This window comes from Coregonus lavaretus (assembly GCF_964263955.1).
Source record: "Coregonus lavaretus genome assembly, contig: HAP1_SCAFFOLD_3445, whole genome shotgun sequence".
Lineage (NCBI taxonomy): Eukaryota > Metazoa > Chordata > Actinopteri > Salmoniformes > Salmonidae > Coregonus > Coregonus lavaretus.
The window spans coordinates 33602-57161 of record NW_028158148.1 but is presented as its reverse complement, the minus strand read 5'-3'; the positions used below and the strand labels follow the sequence as shown (position 1 = coordinate 57161).

Genomic DNA, 23560 nt, shown 5'->3' with positions numbered 1-23560 from the left:
CCGGACTAAGGGGCAGTACCAGGCTGAATGGCGAATCCTGGCTGGTCGGCTCTGGCGGATCCCGGCTGGACGGCTCTGGCGGATCCCGGCTGGACGGCTCTGGCGGATCCCGGCTGGACGGCTCTGGCGGATCCTGTCTGGCAGAAGGATCTGGCTGATCCTGTCTGGCGGAAGGCTCTGGCTGATCCTGTCTGGCGGAAGGCTCTGGCTGATCCTGTCTGGCGGAAGGCTCTGGCTGATCCTGTCTGGCGGAAGGCTCTGGCTGATCCTGTCTGGCGGAAGGCTCTGGCTGCTCCTGTCTGGCGGAGAGCTCTAGCGGCTCCGGTCTGGCGGACGGCTCTGTAGGCTCATGGCAGACGGGCGGCTTTGCAGGCTCATGGCAGACGGGCAGCTCCTGCGGCGCTTGGCAGACGGACAGTTCAGACGGCGTTGGGCAGACGGGCAGTTCAGGCGCCGTTGGGCAGACGGGCAGTTCAGACGGCGTTGGGCAGACGGACAGTTCAGGCCCCGTTGGGCAGACGGCAGACTCTGGCCGTCTGAGGCGCATCGTAGGCCTGGTGCGTGGTGCCGGAACTGGAGGTACCGGGCTGATGACACGCATCTCAGGGCTAGTGCGGGGAGAAGCAACAGGGCATGCAGGACCCTGGGGACGCACATAAGTCCTAGTGCGTGGTGCCGGAACTGGTGGTCCCGGGCTGAGGACACGCATCTCAGGGCTAGTGCGGGGAGCAGCAACAGGGCATGCAGGACCCTGGGGACGCACATAAGTCCTAGTGCGTGGTGCCGGAACTGGTGGTCCCGGGCTGAGGACACGCATCTCAGGGCTAGTGCGGGGAGCAGCAACAGGACGCACAGGACTCTGGGAACACACAGGAGGCTCGGTGCGTGGTGTAGGCACTGGTGGTACTGGGCTGGAGCGGGGAGGTGGCGCCGGAAATACCGGACCGTGCAGGCGTACTGGCTCCCTTGAGCACTGAGCCTGCCCAACCCTACCTGGTTGTAGGCTCCCCGTCGCCCGACCAGTACGGGAAGGAGGAATCACCCGCACCGGGCTATGTAGGCGAACCGGGGAAACCATACGTAGGGCTGGTGCCATGTAAGCCGGCCCGAGGAGACGCACTGGTGGCCTGCTGCGTGGGGCCGGCCTCATGACATCCGGCTCAACACTCAATCTAGCCCGGCCGATACGAGGAGCTGGAATGTACCGCACCGGGCTATGCCTGCGTACAGGAGACACCATGCGCTCTACTGCGTAACATGGTGTCTGCCCGTACTCCCGCTCTCCACGGTCAGTCCAGGGAGTAGGCGCAGGTCTCCTACCTGACTTCGCCATACTCCCCTTTAGCCCCCCCCCAAGAAATTTTTGGGGAGTAACCACGGGCTTCCAGCCTCGACTCCGCGCTGCCTCCTCATACCACCTCCTCTCGGCTGCAGCTGCCTCCAGCTCTTCACGAGGGCGGTGGTACTCCTCCGGTTGTGCCCAAGGACCCTTTCCAGCCCGTATCTCCTCCCATGTCCAAAAGTCCTTAGGAGGCTCCCATAAATCCTGCGTAGGTAGGTCCTGTTGCCGCTTGTTACGCCGCTTGGTCCTCTTGTGGTGGGTTTTTCTGTCACGACGGTCGTAAGGATGAGACCAATGCGCAGCGTAGCGAGTGAACATGACTTATTTTAATAAAGAAACACACGACAAAACAAAACACGATCCGTGACGTCCTCAGTACACAGACTGAACATAGAACATGGAAACAAAAACCCACAAACCCCACAGGAAAACATACAGAAATAAATATGGCTCCCAATCAGAGATAACGAGCCGAACAGCTGACACTCGTTACCTCCGATTGGGAGTCATTGAACAAACCTAGAAAACAACAACCTAGACACCCAACATAGAACACAAACACATAGACTGCACACACCCTGGATAAACAATAATGAGTCCCAGCACCAGGGTGTGACAAATATTGATATAATAACCATCATATTGAAGTAAACTTGGAGTCACACGATGATATGTGGTGTGGTCCTCCCACTACGACTCAGGAAACCATGCAGTTTATTAAGCTACAGATGAAATAAGTTATGCTGAACTTCACAGGGTGGTGAAAGTGCACGGTGATGAGCTTGATGCTCCTTTCCAATAAATATCGAGGGTCTTTTTGTCCATAATAATGTCATCATGTAGGTAGCCTGTCCAGAGTGGGCACGTTCACTATATAATGCCCCCAAAACATCTGACAAAACCATCGGTAGAGTTGAAAATGTGATGGAAACCCATTTAACAGAACGTTTTTAACCGTTACATGGGAATTTAACTGCAAAAATATATTAGTATTTTCTAAAATATATATTTGTATGTGCATTACGTCATCACGCACAGCCATTTATCTTCAACACGTCAATTTGATGGAAACATCTCTGCTGGTAAAATGACCATGTTTTTATGAAGATTTTACAATGTTCACATGAAAATCTGACGCCAGTCGAATGGAAACAGATTTTCATGTGAATATTCAAAAATCTGCATAAAAACAATATCCTCATCTATAAACAATATCCCAATAGAATTGAATGGTAAATTACGTATTGAATCATTTTGGAGTCACTTGTATTGTAAATAAGAACATAATATGTTTAAGTGGCTCCAAAATGACACAATACATTATTTACCATTCAATTCTATTGGGCACAACATCATCTGAAACACAACCGAAACACACTGCAAATGCATCCAACAAGAGTCCCAAGCTTGATGTAGTTATAGCCTGCTAGGAATATGGGACCAAATACTAAACTTTTGACAAAGTGTAATACACTATAAGTGAATTTGTCCAAATACTTATGACACCTACAAATGGAGGGCCTAGATAAATACAGTATATTTATTTCTAAACAGTAAAACAGACATTAATGAAAATAGCCTCAAATAAAAGGTGACATTCTGTACTGTCGCCTCATATAAAACATTTAATACCAAATCTAAAATGCTGGAGTATAGAGCCACATTCATAGTTGAATAAATTCAAAAACCAAGGGTGGGTCAAAATTATTCAATAAAACAAATTGGCCATGAAGAAGTTTCAGTAGATTAGGAACTGCTTCCTATAAATCTATGTGTAGTATAATGTAGCTGGACATTGTAAAGTCTGCTTCCTATAAAAGTTATGTGGAATATAATGTAGCTGGACATTGTAAAGTCTGCTTCCTATAAAGCTATGTGTAGTATAATGTAGCTGGACATTGTAAAGTCTGCTTCCTATAAAAGTTATGTGGAATATAATGTAGCTGGACATTGTAAAGTCTGCTTCCTATAAAGCTATGTGGAGTATAATGTAGCTGGACATTGTAAAGTCTGCTTCCTATAAAGCTATGTGGAGTATAATGTAGCTGGACATTGTCAAGTCTGCTTCCTATAAAGCTATGTGGTGTATAATGTAGCTGGACATTGTAAAGTCTGCTTCCTATAAAGCTATGTGGTGTATAATGTAGCTGGACATTGTCAAGTCTGCTTCCTATAAAGCTATGTGTAGTATAATGTAGCTGGACATTGTAAAGTCTGCTTCCTATAAAGCTATGTGTAGTATAATGTAGCTGGACATTGTAAAGTATGCTTCCTATAAAGCTATGTGTAGTATAATGTAGCTGGACATTGTAAAGTCTGCTTCCTATAAAGCTATGTGGTGTATAATGTAGCTGGACATTGTAAAGTCTGCTTCCTATAAAGCTATGTGGTGTATAATGTAGCTGGACATTGTCAAGTCTGCTTCCTATAAAGCTATGTGGTGTATAATGTAGCTGGACATTGTAAAGTCTGCTTCCTATAAAGCTATGTGGAGTATAATGTAGCTGGACATTGTCAAGTCTGCTTCCTATAAAGCTATGTGGTGTATAATGTAGCTGGACATTGTAAAGTATGCTTCCTATAAAGCTATGTGTAATATAATGTAGCTGGACATTGTAAAGTCTGCTTCCTATAAAGCTATGTGGAGTATAATGTAGCTGGACATTGTCAAGTCTGCTTCCTATAAAGCTATGTGGTGTATAATGTAGCTGGACATTGTCAAGTCTGCTTCCTATAAAGCTATGTGGAGTATAATGTAGCTGGACATTGTAAAGTCTGCTTCCTATAAAGCTATGTGTAGTATAATGTAGCTGGACATTGTCAAGTCTGCTTCCTATAAAGCTATGTGGAGTATAATGTAGCTGGACATTGTACAGTCTGCTTCCTATAAAGCTATGTGGTGTATAATGTAGCTGGACATTGTAAAGTCTGCTTCCTATAAAGCTATGTGGAGTATAATGTAGCTGGAAATTGTCAAGTTTGCTTCCTATAAAGCTATGTGGAGTATAATGTAGCTGTATAATGTAGCTGGACATTGTAAAGTCTGCTTCCTATAAAGCTATGTGTAGTATAATGTAGCTGGACATTGTCAAGTCTGCTTCCTATAAAGCTATGTGGTGTATAACATTTACATTACATTTTAGTCATTTAGCAGACGCTCTTATCCAGAGCGACTTACAGGAGCAATTAGGGTTAAGTGCCTTGCTCAAGGTCACATTAACGTCATTTAGCAGACGCTCTTAGCCAGAGCGACTCACAAATTGGTGCGTTCACCCTATAGCCAGTGGGATAACCACTTTAAAATTTGGGGGGGGGGGGGGGTTAGAAGGATTACTTTATCCTATCCCAGGTATTCCTTAAAGAGGTGGGGTTTCAAATGTCTCCGGAAGGTGGTGAGTGACTCCGCTGTCCTGGCGTCGTGAGGGAGCTTGTTCCACCATTGGGGTGCCAGAGCAGCGAACAGTTTTGACTGGGCTGAGCGGGAGCTATGCTTCCGCAGAGGAAGGGGAGCCAGCAGGCCAGAGGTGGATGAACGCAATGTCCTCGTTTGGGTGTAGGGACTGATCAGAGCCTGAAGGTACAGAGGTGCCGTTCCCCTCACTGCTCCATAGGCAAGCACCATGGTCTTGTAGCGGATGCGAGCTTCAACTGGAAGCCAGTGGAGTGTGCGGAGGAGGGGGGTGACGTGAGAGAACTTGGGAAGGTTGAACACCAGACGGGCTGCGGCATTCTGGATGAGTTGTAGGGGTTTAATGGCACAGGCAGGGAGGCCAGCCAACAGCGAGTTGCAGTAGTCCAGACGGGAGATGACAAGTGCCTGGATTAGGACCTGTGCCGCTTCCTGTGTAAGGCAGGGTCGTACTCTCCGAAGCAGGGTCGTACTCTCCGAAATATAATGTAGCTGGACATTGTAAAGTCTGCTTCCTATAAAGCTATGTGGAGTATAATGTAGCTGGACATTGTAAAGTCTGCTTCCTATAAAGCTATGTGGAGTATAATGTAGCTGGACATTGTAAAGTCATACACTCAATTATATTACTTCTTATTGACATTCAACCTGGGAATGAAAATTTAAGCAATTAATGTACAAACATGTCTAAAACAAATCCTGCAACAAAGGACCAGGTGTGAATGTTCTGGGGGGTCTAAGTCTACCCCTAACCAGTTTGAATACACTGTTTGATTTCACCCCCAGACCCCAAAACACACCCCATTCAAAACAGTTTCAACAGCCCCCCACCCGATGCAACTCAATATTAAGAAGGCATACAGTCAGTGTACAGACCAATGCACTACCCCCAGGATCACAACAAGCCCCTCACACATTGGACCACACACACACAATGTGAATGGAAATATATTATTATATTTTTATATATTACAATCACAAGAAAGGGTGTTGGTTATTTTAGTTTTACAAGTAACATTTCTTGGACATGTCCTAACTTTAAAAATAAGCATGTTTTGTCTTGTTTGAATCAGCCCAATTCTCTGGTTATAAATAAAATAACCATGATTGGCAGAATGTTTAATTCACATCTCTGGCTATTAATAGATTGTGGAACTATGAAAAATAGGGAATAATGTTCCCAACACACCCACCTCACAGTTCCTACACAGACTCTGAGGCACCATGCAGGTCTGACACCAGAGGAGGCTGGTGGGAGGAGCTGTAGGAGGACGGGCTCATTGTAATGGCTGGAATGGAATCAATGGAAGGTATCAAACACAAACACATGAAACCACATGTTTGACTGAGTTCCATTTATTCCATTCCAGACATCACAATGAGCCTGTCCTGCTATAGCTCCTCCCACCAGACTCCACTGCCTGACAACCATTCTATTGTCTTGAGGACTTTACAACCATTTGGTCTGATCAAAGACCAGGACACCCTTTCAAATAGATACATCATCTCAGCCTTGATGACTAAACTAATCAAAGACTAACACACACACACACACACACCACAGTAATCTGATCATGGTGACTCCACAGTAATAACATTTATAACTCATAAGTCACCAGGTGTGATTTACCTTTTGACAGATGAAACCCTACATCAACTACTAATGACTTATGGGAGGAAGTGAGCATTTCACATATTAAGATATAATACAAGGATACTTCCTTTGTGTGTTGTACTTAGTCAATTGAAAATGTGCTTAAAGTTTTGAAAAAACAGCCTTTTTGATGATCTGTTTTGAGTTTTGTATTAAGAGTTGTGAAATTCTACCACATACTTGTGAAAATAGTACAAAAGTGATTATAAAATCTATAATACATGGATACTTCCTTAAATGTACTTATTTTGTGTTATGCAGTTATGTTCTTGAAACAGAATAAGTCTAATGAGAGAATAAATAAGTCAAGTCCAACCATTACCTCTCTCCTCTTTCACATCCCTCTATCATCACTCCATGGGTGTGTCCCAATAATCTCTCCTTCCTCCTGAAGTGTATCATTCCTTCACTACTCCTCTCAAATGTAAAAGCATTGGATTGGTGCTGGCATAGGGTAGAGGGAGTTTACATATACCAGTCATTTCCTTTGAAATCCATGAAGGGAAGTGGACAAGTTCACACTTAGAAAGGAGATAATAGTTCCACACCCCATGTGTCCTGATAACTACAGGAATGGAACCATATTGAGGTTGGCTGCTTTCTATACGGTTTGAGAGAGAGAGACAGAGACAGAGACAGAGAGAGAGAGACAGAGAGAGAGAGAGAGAGAGAGAGAGACAGACACAGAGAGAGAGACAGAGAGAGAGAGAGAGAGAGAGAGAGAGAGAGAGAGAGAGAGAGAGAGAGAGAGAGAGAGAGAGAGAGAGAGAGAGAGAGAGAGAGAGAGAGAGAAAACCTAACACAACAACACACATAACACACAACCAATAAAAACAAAGGGGGAGGAAACCACTCAAGTCATTACCATATTGTCATTTTCTAACGACAGGGAGAAAACATGTAAAATCTAGAAGACTACTTTAGATCTGGTCAAAGGAAGCCTAGTGCACTATGCAGGGAACAGGGAGAGATTTGGGACAGAGACAGTAACTCCTGTATGGAAATCTTCATTCTAATGACAACATCTAACATTACAGTATGATATTCTATATTCTAATTCCAGTGAGCAAATCTCCATATCTCCACCCTATTCCCTATGTAGTGCACTACTTTAGATCTGGTCAGAAGTAGCCTAGTGCACTACGTAGGGAACAGGGTGTCATTTGGGCCAGAGTCAGTAACTCCCCTGGGTATGAATTGTCTCTCTATCTTATCTGTCTTCTATATGATGTTCTCCTCTCCTCCTCTCTTCTCTCCTCTATTCACTCTATTCTATCATCCACACCACATGCCAGCTTCAACACAATCCATTTACAAGTTAAACACACACCTTGGAATAAATAGCAAAGGAAAACTACTACTAGATGTATGTTTTATTTCCCATCACCATAAATAATATTTAATAACTGAACAGTAGCAGACCTAACTTCATCTGTTCCTGACTCTGGGTAGTGGATTAAAAAGACCATCAATCTCCAATGATATTAAAGTACAATTCTGAACATTACTGATATACTGAGTGGTAAGTCAAGATATCTGCTGTTTTTATTGTTGGGTTAATATCACCACCTGCTGGACAGGTTTAATGTTGCTTGACTGAGCAGTACGGGAGAATAAAAGATGCCAAATTTAGGGCCGGTTTCCCGGACATCTCCATTGAACATGCTTTTTAGTCTAGGACTAGGCTTCATCTGTGTCCGGGAAACCGGCCCATATAGTTCAATTAGCAAGTAAGTAACACTACCTGTTCCATGATACTGAGGAAAATGACATTGAGACAGAGAACCAATTGAGAAAACACTTCAATGGTTCTGAATGACAACCAACATACATTAACAGCATACATCATGATTAATGTAAATGTATAAGATTACAACGTTGCACTTACAAATAATATGAATGCATTGAATTGTAATTCATAACATCTTCTGAAGATCAAATCAATCAAATCATTGTACATAAAAACAGAGCAGAATGAATCATCACATCTGGGGACCATCACCACCAGCATGACTAGTATCTATGTGGACCCTACTACAGTTTAACCAGCTCAGCTATAGACTACACCAGCATGACTAGTATCTATGTGGACCCTACTACAGTTTAACCAGCTCAGCTATAGACTACACCAGCATGACTAGTATCAATGTGGACCCTACTACAGTTTAACCAGCTCAGCTATAGACTACACCAGCATGACTAGTATCAATGTGGACCCTACTACAGTTTAACCAGCTCAGCTATAGACTACACCAGCATGACTAGTATCTATGTGGACCCTACTACAGTTTAACCAGCTCAGCTATAGACTACACCAGCATGACTAGTATCTATGTGGACCCTACTACAGTTTAACCAGCTCAGCTATAGACTACACCAGCATGACTAGTATCTATGTGGACCCTACTACAGTTTAACCAGCTCAGCTATAGACTACACCAGCATGACTAGTATCTATGTGGACCCTACTACAGTTTAACCAGCTCAGCTATAGACTACACCAGCATGACTAGTATCTATGTGGACCCTACTACAGTTTAACCAGCTCAGCTATAGACTACACCAGCATGACTAGTATCTATGTGGACCCTACTACAGTTTAACCAGCTCAGCTATAGACTACACCAGCATGACTAGTATCTATGTGGACCCTACTACAGTTTAACCAGCTCAGCTATAGACTACACCAGCATGACTAGTATCTATGTGGACCCTACTACAGTTTAACCAGCTCAGCTATAGACTACACCAGCATGACTAGTATCTATGTGGACCCTACTACAGTTTAACCAGCTCAGCAGTACCATTATAGAGATAAAACCCAGGATAGAGGGGCTGAGTGAATGTGGTCTGGACTCTGTGGAGGAGGGTCATTGTGTCAGAGACACTGTAGAAGGACAGAGTACCTGCCTTGTGATCCAGGTCCACTCCTACTCTGGAGGACTGAGGGCCTGATACTTTAGTCTCAACACTATTGTGTCTGAACCAATAACTACCTCTACGACACTGTAAACTCCAGGACTTGTTATTGTATCCAAATCCACCATCTGTCTCTGTTCTGCTGATGTCTTTATATGAGACTGCTGTATAAACCCACTTCCCACTCCACTCCACCTCCCAGTAACAGCGTCCAGACAGACCCTCTCTACACAGAACCTGCCACCAGTTGGTAAATCTGTCTGGATGAACAGGATATGGTTGTTCTTGGCCTGTATAGGTCACCTTTCTGTTCCCTTCAGACAGAGAGAGGAGTGTGTCTGCTGTGTTTGGGTCCAGTGTGAGCTGACAGGAATCTGGGAGAAGAGCAGAGCAGAGACCAATGAGGGGAGTTAGAACAATAAGTGAAGTCAGATACTGTATCTACCCTGTCTTTGATTAGAGCACAGCAGAGATCAAATCAGAGAAATATGAGGAGTCAGATAGATACCCAGTCTTTGATTAGATCTACTATTGCTATATATTTCTAGAGGGATTGTTAGGAGTGTCAGAAAAAGAGACTGTTAGTTACTTCAGAATAAAGAGACTCACATTGTAAGAACTGTTCTCTGGTCTTGGGCTCTGGAGGCAGTACAACATCCACTATATTCACTACAGACACACAAACACATTCACAGAGAGAGGGAATGTTATCATCATACCATATTCCACATGTATATGACTAGTAGGGAACTTTCAATGGTCTAAAGTTGATGTTCTTATTATTTTCAACACACCTGTAGTGGAGATCTTGGTCCATTCTCCTTTAAGGACGTCTTCTAGTTTCTCTCTCAGTTCAGACACAGTCTTACTCACATCTCCAAAGTACTGAAGAGGACGGACAACGATGCTGGGTAAGTCTGAAGATACACTGGTACTGGAGAGAGACTGATAACTCTGGAGAGAGAGAGAGAGGGAGAGAGACTGATAACTCTAGAGAGAGAGACTGATAACTCTGGAGACAGAGAGAGAGAGAGAGAGAGAGAGAGAGAGAGAGAGAGAGAGAGAGAGAGAGAGAGAGAGAGAGAGAGAGAGAGAGAGAGAGAGAGAGAGAGAGAGAGAGAGAGAGAGAGAGAGAGAGAGAGAGAACCAAATGATTGAGAGTTTTAATTTCATATCACATGTATCAAGGCAGTTGAGTTACCTGGAGGAAATTGATGTGATCCTCTGTGTGTGAGAGCTGCTCCAGCTCAGTGCTTCTCTTCCTCAGCTCAGCTATCTCCTGCTCCAGTTGCTCCAGGAGTCCTTCAGCTTTACTCACTTGAGCCTTCTCTTGGGCTCTGATCAGCTCCTTCACCTCAGAGCGCCTTCTCTCAATGGAGCGGATCAGCTCGGTAAAGATCTTATCACTGTCCTCCACTGCTGCCTGTGCAGAGCTCTGTTAAGAGAGAGAGAGAGAGACTGACTTGTCTTAATTTAATGAGCAATCCTCATTACACTAACACCCCCACCCCCACCCCTAAAAGCACATTGCGTGACACCACAACCTCTACACAATCACATTATCCAGTACCCAACACCACAGTACAATACACCATCCAGCACCACATTCCAACCGTCCATCCAACCCCTCCTCTCCAGCCGTACAGACAGCCCCCCTGAGCCCCCATACCTCCTGAAACATCTCCACACTGTTGATCATTTTGTACAACTCAAACTCAACCCTAAGGCGTCAACAGTAATGGCATTACCCTGGCAACACAGAAAAAACATGATGAACAGTCTGTCATTGCAGAAAACGGACACCCCTCCCCAACTCCCAGGTCAACCCGAGCCAACCAGCTATTGGTGTCCAGGGCTCCATGTAATACCCTCCACTGGACGACCCCTGACCTTTCCAGCACTGGGAGCTTATAGAGCCCCTCCACCTATACCCTGCCATGCTCTCAGCCCCCACAACCCCCTGCCACTGATGCCCCTTCACTCCCACTAAGCTCAGAGTGTTAAAAGTCAGTAAGTCCTCCAGACTCTCCTGCCAGTCCCCAGTCTCTGCTGTCCCTTGCAGTGGTGGAAACGGTGGTGGCCCCTCCTCAGGCTGCTCCAGCCCTCAGTACTGCAGCATAGAAATCAGAGACCCCTGCTGTATTGAGTCTCTCCGGCCGCATGATGAAGATCTGCTGATCCAGCCCCAAACCACCAGCCCTCCTCAACAGAGCACATGTTGGTTCCCTCCAGCCCACCTCCGTACGGTACAGAATCCTCTGCGCTGCTTTGAGTCAGAACGCTGCCACCCTGCTCTCCAGGTCCACCAGGCCTTGTCCCCCCTCCTGGACAGGCAGGTACAGCACTGCCGCCCTCAGCCAGTAATGCCCAGACCGGAAAGAAATCACTGGCCAATTTATGCCATAGGGAGGATGCCGCCAAGTTGTTGATGATCAGAACCCTCCCTCTGTATGACACTTGGGAAAGGAGCCACCAAACGTCCTGGTACACAGTACGTTTGGTCCTTCTGTACAATAGAGTCCAGGTGGGACTTGAGTCAGTTAGCGAGGACCTTGGTAAAGACCTTATAGTCCACACAGAGCAATGCCACAGGCCTCCAGTTCTTTAAGTCGCTCAAATCCCCTTTTTTGGGCAGGAGAGTCAAAGCCTCCCGTCTACAGCTTAGCGACAGCTCCCCCACCCCGACGCACTCACACAACACACGTTCTGTCCAATAATTCCCCAGAAAGTTACTCACTCATCAGGCTCCCTCATCTCCCCACAACAGAAGTTACCCACCCATCAGGCTCCCTCATCTCCCCCACAACAGAAGTTACCCACCCATCAGGCTCCCTCATCTCCCCTAGGAGTGGGCGATATACCGGTTTGATAGTAAAAACCGGTATTGTGCCGCGCCATGATATGGATTTAGCAATATCATGGATACCGCGATTTATTCAGAATTCATAAATTCGAATTTTGCATCAATATTTTTTTGTTCCAAATTTCAACTGAGTGATAGTACTAAGTAGCTACATCTTTTTTTTTTTTTTTTTATCCAACCTTTCTTGGTTCTTACGAATAAAAGAATGTATGTTAATATGTTGACCTATTTTTATGAGCGCACGTCGCATGCACTTGTTGCACGCATGTAGTGCTAGCAACAAAGAAGTGTGCAGGCAGCTGCAGTTAGGAGGCAGGTTAACTATTGGGGGAAAACTTTACAATCCAGGATGAGCGAAAACACAGAAATTGATGTTGCTCAAGAGCAGGAGGATAAATTGGTTAAGAAGAAAGGGGGCACCTCTGTTGTTTGGAACTGGTTTGGCTTTAAAATCTCCGACCCCGACCAAAACACTACCATATGCAAGTTGTGTCGTCGTGTTGTCTTAGCAAAAGGTGGAAACACGACCAACCTGTTCAATCACTTAAAAAACATACATGTCCGTGAGTATGAACAATGCACCAGAATGCGTGAGACAGTAAGCCCAGGAGCTCGCCCGAAGACAAGCCAGACTCGCACTCAACAATCAATTATATCATCATTTGCTGCCGGTACTTGCTATGAGAAGACGAGCAAAAAATGGATAGACATCACAGCTGCGATTACAAATCACATAGCGAAGGACATGGTACCGATTCAAACTGTGGAGAAAGAGGGGTTCAGAAAGTTGATTCAAACTCTGGACCCAAGATATGAGATCCCGAGCCGCAAATATTTTAGCCAAAAATGCCTGCCACAGCTTTACACAGAATGCTGGGACAGAGTTTACAGTGAGATAAATAACATTCCATTCTTCTCCACTACTGCCGATCTATGGTCAAGTCGTACCACAGAACCTTATATAAGCCTCACAATCCATTACATAGACGGTGACTGGAAACTGAAAAGTAAGTGCCTACAGACGTCTTATTTCCCAGACGACCACACCGGGGAAATAATTGCAGGTGGGCTGAGGGACATACTGTCGTCCTGGGGATTAAAAGAGTCGCGTCAAGTTTGTATGACGACCGACAGCGGATCGAACATGATCAAGGCATTGCAGCTGAACAAGTGGGCAAACCTTGGATGTTTCGGACACAGGCTGCACAATGCTATTGGTAAGTTTCAGGACTGTAGCCTAGGCCTACCCTGTATGATGCTTATTATTAAGAAAAAATACAGCTCACATCAGCCATGTACCGTAGGCTAAATCTAAGCACATCAGATTTGTAAAATGTGTAACAGTTGAATGTAAATGCCGTAAATCCTCAAACAAAGATTAAAAGTTATATTGTATTGTGATTTCTATATAAAAATGCATTATTATTAATTATTATTGTATTGTGATTCGATTATTTTTCACCCTATTATTTTGATTTCTTATTCCCAATTTCCAGAGAGGAGTGTCCAAAACGCTCCCGGGCCACAGGGGTGTGCGATTTCCCGGGCCACAGGGGTTTGCAAAAAGGTGGTTAGCACGTTCTCATACAGCTGGAAAAAGCAGAAGGCCCTGATGACAGCACAGAATGAACTAAGCCTGCCCCTGCACAAGCTCATCACAGAATCTCCGACAAGGTGGGGATCTCGTCTGAAAATGATGGAAAGAGTCCTGGAGCAGGAAAAGGCCATTACACAGGTCCTGGCAGGGGACAAAAAGACACGGCACCTTGTACCTACCTGGCAAGACATCCAGGTCTTGGAATCAGTCACAGCAGCACTGAAGCCACTCCAGGACTTTACAGATGCCCTGTCAGGAGAAGCGTATGTGAGCGTGTCCTATTTGAAGCCTGTCATCAATCTGTTAAATGCAGAGGTTCTAAATCTGAGCAAGGACGATACAGAACTGACCAAAGAGATCAAGATCAAGGTTCTTGATTACTTGAATAACAAGTACACTGACCCTGCAACAGATGAGCTGCTCTCCATGGCTACCTTTCTAGATCCAAGGTTCAAGACCAGGTACATGTCCGCTGAGAAACTGGAGGACATTAAGGTATTTATTCATTTGTTCTTGTTTTATTGCTTCAAATGTAAAGCACTTTGGGCTGCATTTTATGTATGAAAGGTGCTATACAAATAAAGTTTAATTATTTTCATTTTTTAAGGTGAGAGCTGCCTCAGAGACCGAAGCCCTCCTGGTGGAGAACACAGCCCTGGGAAAATCGTCTCTTGCAGAGGATCACACTGACAGGGAGAAAGAAGCTTCCACTGCTCATCAATCAGGCAAGAAGCCCAAGAAGAGCCTTGGGAGCTTCTTTAAGCAGACCAGCAGTGCACCTGCCTCATGTTCAGAGAGGCAGATCATTGAGCAAGAGCTGAATAGCTACATTCTGGCAACGGCAGCAGACAGCGAGTCTGATCCTTTGGAGTGGTGGCGATTTCACGGATCTAATTTTCCACGTGTGAGTTGTCTGGCAAAGAAATACTTATGCATCCCTGCCACAAGTGCCCCCTCTGAGAGGGCATTCAGCACTGGGGGCAATGTGGTGACATGTCACAGGGCAGCACTAAAGCCAGAAACAGTCAACATGCTGGTATTCCTGGCACGGAACTTGTGAAGAAAGTTCTAGTGAAGATTTGTTGATATTGTTGATAATTGATGGTTGAGGCTTGAAAGGTTTAGTTTCAAACGGTTAGTTTTTTACATATCTACGGACCGTAGCCAAAACAAACACACGTATTTGAATTTGTAATTACCTTATTTTCTTTATCTCCTGTTATTTTTTATTTAATTTTACTTAATATCTAATTTATATATATATATATATATATATAGGCCTACCTACCTCATGTTTACGGAATGCATGTTTGCACAATACAAATAAAAACTTTTCAGGTCCATACGGTCCAATGCCTCACTCTTTCTGGTTATATAAGGTTCAAATACATATTTTTCCTTAACTAATATAATTTAACCAAGAAGGGATATTAAAATGTGATTCATATTTTTTTACGTCATATATCGTGATATCATATCGATATCGTCTGGACAGTGGAAAATATCGTGATATGAATTTTAGCTCATATCGCCCACCCCTAATCTCCCCACAACAGAAGTTACCCACCCATCAGGCTCCCTCATCTCCCCCACAACAGAAGTTACCCACCCATCAGGCTCCCTCATCTCCCCACAACAGAAGTTACCCACCCATCAGGCTCCCTCCTCTCCCCACAACAGAAGTTACTCCCCCTTCTGCTGTCCCCACCTCTCCCAAAAGCCTTGGAAGCTTGAGCAAAAAGTGACATCTTGGAAGAGCTTTACATGGAATTTCCAATAGGACACCTGCCTGGGCCCTGTTGAAACAGAGAACTGAGCCCTGTACTAGGTGCAGACACATTTTGGAAAGCAAAAGACAAGGTCATTGATTTTGGCTCTAACCACTAACAACCTACCCTTACACACCTCTTTTGCTACCCCTGCACTAAGAATTGTGCCATGGCATTTCAATGTTTTTGTTTGACATATTCCCCCAGTCTCTGCCGATGTTCATGTTAAGGAAGTCTAACCGTGAAATCTCCATAAGAGGTGGGAGGGAAATCACCACAATCAGAAACCAGTAGAGAAGCCCATTAAGCCGCCATGCCAGAAAAAACCATCCATTTAAGCAGATTCTGAAGACATGCCCTTAAGAACCCATGACCCATTTTCTCAGCCTATACCGCTTCCTGGGTGAGAGGACACTAAACCCCTCATTCTTCATCACGTGTTGTACTGACCTTACAAACCTTCCAGGATCAATCAAATAAGACTCCAGCAGAACCTTCTTTTTCCCCTTTAGTCTCCATCAGGAACCTAGAAAGTTCTCTCACCGTATATACTGGGCCCTCAGCCTGACATCCCTCTGGATCCAATGAGCCATCTGAAAACGAGACGCCTTGTCCTCCGCTCCCGCAGACTCACCTCCCCCCTCTTCCTCCTCCTCCATTGGCACGGTACCGTCCTCCTACTCCCCAGTCTCTGCCCCCTTGCACTTCCCCCCTGATCAGAGCCTCTTCCCCAATGACAGGCAATATTTGCCTTCGCCCACCGGAGTCTCTGTTACTACAGAACCCTGCCTCAGCTCATGTAGCCCAGCTGCAACCCTCCCCACCACCGCTTTCTCCACGGCCTGCGCACCACCACTTGGCCCTGCTCTACTCTCCTCCCTCCTGGTACCACCACCACTTGGCCCTGCTCTACTCTCCTCCCTCCTGGTACCACCACCACTTGACCCTGCTCTACTCTCCTCCCTCCTGGTACCACCACCACTTGACCCTGCTCTACTCTCCTCCCTCCTGGTACCACCACCACTTGACCCTGCCCTACTCTCCTCCCTCCTGGTACCACCACCACTTGACCCTGCTCTACTCTCCTCCTTCCTGGTACCACCACCACTTGACCCTGCTCTACTCTCCTCCCTCCTGGTACCACCACCACTTGACCCTGCTCTACTCTCCTCCCTCCTGGTACCACCACCACTTGACCCTGCTCTACTCTCCTCCCTCCTGGTACCACCACCACTTGACCCTGCTCTACTCTCCTCCTTCCTGGTACCACCACCACTTGACCCTGCTCTACTCTCCTCCCTCCTGGTACCACCACCACTTGACCCTGCTCTACTCTCCTCCCTCCTGGTACCACCACCACTTGACCCTGCTCTACTCTCCTCCCTCCTGGTACCACCACCACTTGACCCTGCTCTACTCTCCTCCCTCCTGGTACCACCACCACTTGACCCTGCTCTACTCTCCTCCCTCCTGGTACCACCACCACTTGACCCTGCTCTACTCTCCTCCCTCCTGGTACCACCACCACTTGACCCTGCTCTACTCTCCTCCCTCCTGGTACCACCACCACTTGACAACTTTCATGTTTTGAAATTATACTTCATTACTATAATGATTATCAATAAGCCTAAACATTAATTCAGTCACCTCTGGTCGACAAAAACGTATTTTCCTAGTACATTAATTGTCAAATTCATCAACCAGCATCGAGCACTCTGCCTTCTCAGGCAAGCGAGGGGCATGTTGAGGTAAATATGCTGACCGCCAAGGTTGCATTATGTCATTTATTGGTGGGCTGGAAGATGCAGTGTTTTTTCTTTTCTATTCAGAGGCTATTTACTCCCAATATGAGATAATTTTATATAGAAGGTTTTTATAATGCATGTTTACTAGGGTTGAGGTTAGCGCATCTGAGTAGGGATTATTTGGGTTCAATACCTGTCCTACCTATCAATCATATTGCTGCTTGTAGCCTATAACTGATGATCCCCACACTAGAAACACCCAAAACTATCTGTGCTAGCAAACCCTGTGTTCCACCCCTCCCCTGTGTAACCTTGAGGTTTGTTAAGAAACAAACACTTGTCTACGAAAACAGACATGTTTAACGGATTCCGCTTGGCACCCAGCCGAGAGCACACGGAAACCACTTGCAAATTTACCAAAACTAACCAACTACTTGCGGTCTGTTCGGAAGCAATAAACGGAGGCAGATTAGCCACCACAACTCTTATCGAAAGAGGCGACATCTGCACCAACACACCCCTCACAACAAGACAAACCTTTTTCATTAACACAACCACCGCCTTGTTCATTCTGGATGCAGAGTCCAGATGTTCCGCTCCAACCTGTTCGCCGACCATGAGCAAAACTTCCTCCACACCTTTCTCCGGAACGGACCCGAAGCGACAGCGTTTCTTCTCCACTCGGTTGAGGCCATCACGCCGCCCTAACAAACTACCCCTACTCCCCCCTCAACTCTAAACGATAAACAGTGGAAACTAATAAACAAACCCTCCACCATCAGAAAATAAATTCAGAAAATACGCAAGAACCAAAAGAAAAAAGAATAGTAGCCCTCCTCACGAACCACAATCTCTCACACGACCAACTTCTTCTTCTATGATATAATGGCGGTCCACAAACCAACGTTAAAGGTGCATGCCGCCACCTACTGTGCTGGAGTGTGTGGTCAATCACGGTTTCCAACATTTCTAAATCCTCCTACCTACCTCAGTACTTCTGAGAAAATAAAGAAGAGCCCTACTAACTTCTAATAGACCCTCCCCCATCCCCAAAATCCCTTCCAACCCCCCCAACCCCATCCAACCTCAATGACCCTACAATTCAATCTTTCCCTCTCTTCAACATACTTACAACAATATAACAACACATGCTCCACCGTTTCATCGACCGTACCCCCCAGACACAAACCATTCCCATGCTTGCCAACCAGATGTAATGACGAGATCAATGTACAATGTCCTAAGCACAATCGAGAAAACACCACCTCTTCCTTCCTAATCTGACCTTTGAATCTTGGTCCACCGACATTTCCCCCAACTGGACTATAATATAAATCCATTATACTTTGTGATACAAAATGGGAAAAGGGGAAATTATAATAATACAAAAAACACCCTTCCAACTAACCCTACACTCATTAAATACCCACTACCCCATTCCACTACTTTGACCCTATCTGCTCCTGCACCATGCCAACGGCCTGGGAGGACGGGACACCACCACTCAACACACCCTGTAACTCTTCTGAAGTCTAATCTTGTATGCCCAAATACTTCTCTGCAGCTGCCACCACAATATCTATTTTCTGTGATTTATGTTCCATTTGTGCGGTACAGTTGATAACCATTGCTATGAACTCTAAGAAGCTATCATTACTGAAGCATATATCACTCGTTGGCCTATCCCTCTGTGCTGGCACAGATCTACTACTCACAGGGATCCTCTCAGGATCTCTCACCCTTGACCCATCCTCCTCTACTTCCTTCACTGCCTCAGCATACGACACCTTCTGCACTACTCTGACTCTAGCCACCACAACCTGCCTCTCTCGCACCGGACACTTCCGATCCCCAGCAACATGGGCATCCCAACAGTTGACACACACAACTTTATCCACCAAAACTACACAATCCTCTATCCCATGCCCTCCTGCACACTTCCCACATCTTGGAATCTCCCTCCTACAAACTGCTGCAACATGACCATAAACGTTGCACCTGAATCAGCACAGTGGATTCGGCACAAAGTTTTAACATGATAACTGATATATCCTACCATTACTTTATCGGGTAAAGACTCAAAACTCAAAAGGACTGACAGTGACTCCTCTGTTTCACCACGCTCACCACCGGGTCTGTGTTGCACCAAACGGCGGGAATCACAAACACCAGCAGTCTTCAACCTTAATTGCTCCACTTCTACACTTAACGCTACCCCAGAAATCACTCCTTTCAATGGTGTCCTGTTCCTAAGAGCAAAGCAAGAAACAGATCTTGACCCAAGTTGCGTGACACGGAGCGCCCACTCCCTCTGGTCAGAAGAAACACAAACAAATATCACAAGTCCACTACAGGTTACCTTCACTGATTCAACTGCACCCAACTCCTTTCCCACCCACCCTGAAACTACAAATGGATCTGCCAAAAGGAATGGATCCACTTTGTCCTACAATGTAACTCCTACTGCACCAGATTCTTCTTTATCATGTCCATTGATGCCAGGCTCTGGTTCTGAGCTCTTCACCACACCTTCTACCTCACTTAACTCTCCCTCATTCATTTCCATTTCACCTCCAGAACTCAGTCTGGCGAATGGCTCACTCTGTTTGCACTTGAGTTATAACATTTGAAAGTCTCTATTCCATTGAAACTTTTGTGAGTGTAATGTTTACTGTTAATTTCTGGTGGTTTATTTCACTTTTGTTTAGTATCTATTTCACTTGCTGTGGCAATGTAAACATATGTTTCCCATGCCAATAAAGCCCTTTGAATTCAATTGAATTGAGAGAGAGAGAGAGAGAGAGAGAGAGAGAGAGAGAGAGAGAGAGAGAGAGAGAGAGAGAGAGAGAGAGAGAGAGAGAGAGAGAGAGAGAGAGAGAGAGAGAGAGAGAGAGAGAGAGAGAGAGGGCTCCATGTTAATGTATAGGGGACATGAGTCGGTCATGGTTACTCATGGTTATGTGATGAGGTGGCCCCGCCTTCGACTTCAAAATCTGTGTCGGCCCTCAGCCCAATAGGGAATGTCCTCTTGGTGAAACGGTCAAGATGTTGGTTTCTCCCTCAGTAGACCCGGGTTCATATCCCGCCGGTTACATTAAGCAGTCTATTCTCTGAAAGGGGTCCAGACAGCCTGTTCCCAACAGTGGAGCCAGTGGGATTGGAGAGGGGCATCTCTCTCTCTCTGACTGGAGGAGAGAAGTGAAATGGTGTGTCTCCTCTGGTCAACAATACTCACCTTGAGAGACTCCACAGCCTGTTGGAGCTCCTTCAGGTCCTTCTCTCTCTCCTGGAATCTCTGCTGGACTTTCTGCTGACTCATCCCCAGCTGCATCTGTGGAGAATCACTCTTCAATGAGCTATCAAGCTTTATTTGTCCAGTAGATCAATAGTATAGTAATGGGACATAGGGCCCATAGAAGATAGGGATTAAAATGTTGAGGAAGTGTCTGTGTGAAATTATATTATTATATTGTTATGTGAATGATTATAGTTTTAACAGTGCACAAAACAGGGGAGCTGATTGGGTGTTTGATAACGAATGATAATGGTGTTTGACTTTAGAAAATGGTGATACATTTGGAGAATCTGGGTTAGCATATCTATATAATCAAGGTTTGTGTTCATATTTGTTCTGCCGTGGATCGATATCATTTGAATGATCTCATATTCAAACAGCCTTAGCTCCTACTGTATCTTTAATTATTTGTTTATCAGACAGTAACCAACAAGTAGTTCTGGTCTTACCTGTTTCTCAGTCCTCTCTGCTGCAGCTGACACTGTATCATGGCCTTTATGTTCATCCATCACACACAGCAGACAGATACACTGCTGATCGGTACGACAGAAAACGTCCAGCAGTTTGTCATGATCAGAGCAGATCTTCTCCTGTAGTTGTGCGGTGGCTTTGACCAGCTTGTGCTTCTTGAAACCAGGAAATTCATAGTGAGGTTGGAGGTGAGTCTCACAGTAAGAGGCCAGACACACCAGACAGGACATGAGGGCTTTCTGCTTTCTGGTCCCAGTGCAGAAATCACACGCCACATCTCCAGGTCCAGCATAGCACAGAGCAGGAGGGGGAGCAGCCTGGAGTCCTGTCTTCTTCAGTTTCTCCACCAACTCAGCCAACATGTTATTTTTCCTCAGATTAGGCCTTGGAGTGAAGGTCTCTCTGCACTGAGGACAGCTATAGACCCCTTTCAGAACATCCTGATCCCAGCAGCCCTCAATACAGCTTCTACAGTAACTGTGTCCACAGGGGATGGTGACCGGCTCCTTCAGTAGATCCAGACAGACAGAACAACAGAACTGGTCCTGGTCCAGCAGATCTCTGTGCATAGCCATTTGGACGGTTGTTCACTCTCACACAGACAGACGACACAGAGACTCAGATCAGTTTCGTTTCCTCAGAAGAGAGTTTGTGGAGGGGAGGGACTTCCTGGTTCTGCCAGAGGGGTGGGGTTAGAGGGAGGGAGGGGTTAGAGGGAGGGAGAGAGAGAGAGAGAGAGAGAGAGGAGAGAGAGAGAGAGAGAGAGAGAGAGAGAGAGAGAGAGAGAGAGAGAGAGAGAGAGAGAGAGAGAGAGAGACAGAGAGAGAGAGAGAGAGAGAGAGAGAGAGAGAGAGAGAGAGAGAGAGAGAGAGAGAGAGAGAGAGAGAGAGAGAACTGTCCACAATGTTAATAGAGACAAAGATTTGTGTTCCTAGGTTAGGGCCCTTAATATGGAATAAATTAAATAGAGTGGTTAGAATATATAAAGGGTAACAGTTTCTATGAAGTACATATGTATAATGCTTTTAATGAATTGTGTAATGCCTTAAACATATGTGCTATGACACTAACTATAACCATCCATAATAACTAATATGTGGTTGTAAAACTGTACAACGTGTTATAGATAATTAGCTACAATGGGGGATACAATGTACTGTAGCTGAAATGAATACCGTATGTATTGACTGATCATTGAGAATGATGTAACACTTTACATTACAGTGTGTTTATTGGTGTGTAATTATTCCTGTTAGTCCAGTGGTGTAAAAGTACTGTGATGCCTCATTCTTCCACTGTACTAGCAGCAGTAACCCTAGCCAGTAATAAGGCTACTGTAATGGAAAGTGTTACAGGAAATATAAAGGAAGGATTTATACATGTCATCTATGATATACTCTATGTAATGATATGTCTATGTCTTCTATATGGTGTTCTATACTGTATGTAATGATATGTCTATGTCTTCTATATGGTGTTCTATACTGTTTATAATGATATGTCTATGTCTTCTATATGGTGTTCTATACTGTATGTAATGATATGTCCATGTCTTCTATATGGTGTTCTATACTGTTTATAATGATATGTCTATGTCTTCTATATGGTGTTCTATACTGTTTATAATGATATGTCTATGTCTTCTAGATGGTGTTCTATACTGTATGTAATGATATGTCTATGACTTCTATATGGTGTTCTATACTGTTTATAATGATATGTCTATGTCTTCTATATGGTGTTCTATACTGTTTATAATGATATGTCTATGTCTTCTAGATGGTGTTCTATACTGTATGTAATGATATGTCTATGTCTTCTATATGGTGTTCTATACTGTATGTAATGATATGTCTATGTCTTCTATATGGTGTTCTATACTGTATGTAATGATATGTCTATGTCTTCTAGATGGTGTTCTATACTGTATGTAATGATATGTCTATGTCTTCTAGATGGTGTTCTATACTGTATGTAATGATATGTCTATGTCTTCTAGATGGTGTTCTATACTGTATGTAATGATATGTCTATGTCTTCTATATGGTGTTCTATACTGTATGTTATGATATGTCTATGTCTTCTAGATGGTGTTCTATACTGTATGTAATGATATGTCTATGTCTTCTATATGGTGTTCTATACTGTTTATAATGATATGTCTATGTCTTCTAGATGGTGTTCTATACTGTATGTAATGATATGTCTATGTCTTCTATATGGTGTTCTATACTGTATGTAATGATATGTCTATGTCTTCTATATGGTGTTCTATACTGTTTATAATGATATGTCTATGTCTTCTATATGGTGTTCTATACTGTTTATAATGATATGTCTATGTCTTCTAGATGGTGTTCTATACTGTATGTAATGATATGTCTATGTCTTCTATATGGTGTTCTATACTGTATGTAATGATATGTCTATGTCTTCTATATGGTGTTCTATACTGTATGTAATGATATGTCTATGTCTTCTAGATGGTGTTCTATA

The 23560-nt window shown here is 44.7% G+C and overlaps 1 protein-coding gene across 1 annotated transcript; it reads right to left on the bottom strand.

Moving 5' to 3' along the window:
* Window positions 1–7756: 7756 nt before the first annotated feature.
* LOC311124368 (tripartite motif-containing protein 16-like) lies at window positions 7757–21710 on the bottom strand. The gene is made up of 6 exons (XM_084198531.1): window positions 21043–21710; window positions 20534–20629; window positions 10526–10759; window positions 10119–10278; window positions 9934–9993; window positions 7757–9698 (listed from the first exon to the last, which is right to left on the bottom strand). The coding sequence occupies exons 1-6, from the start codon at window positions 21637–21639 to the stop codon at window positions 9184–9186; spliced, it is 1662 nt and encodes a 553-aa protein (XP_084054657.1). The 5' UTR covers window positions 21640–21710; the 3' UTR covers window positions 7757–9183.
* Between the last annotated feature and the right edge of the window lie 1850 nt (window positions 21711–23560).

Excerpts from the sequence above, each read along its gene's own strand:
- LOC311124368 (XM_084198531.1), bottom strand. The coding sequence starts at position 21,639 with ATGGCTATGCACAGAGATCTGCTGGACCAGGACCAGTTCTGTTGTTCT. Across the intron at positions 20,630-21,042 it reads CAGAGAGGACTGAGAAACAG|ATGCAGCTGGGGATGAGTCA; the intron begins GTAAGACCAGAA and ends GATTCTCCACAG. Across the intron at positions 9,994-10,118 it reads GACCAAGATCTCCACTACAG|TGAATATAGTGGATGTTGTA; the intron begins GTGTGTTGAAAA and ends GTGTGTCTGTAG.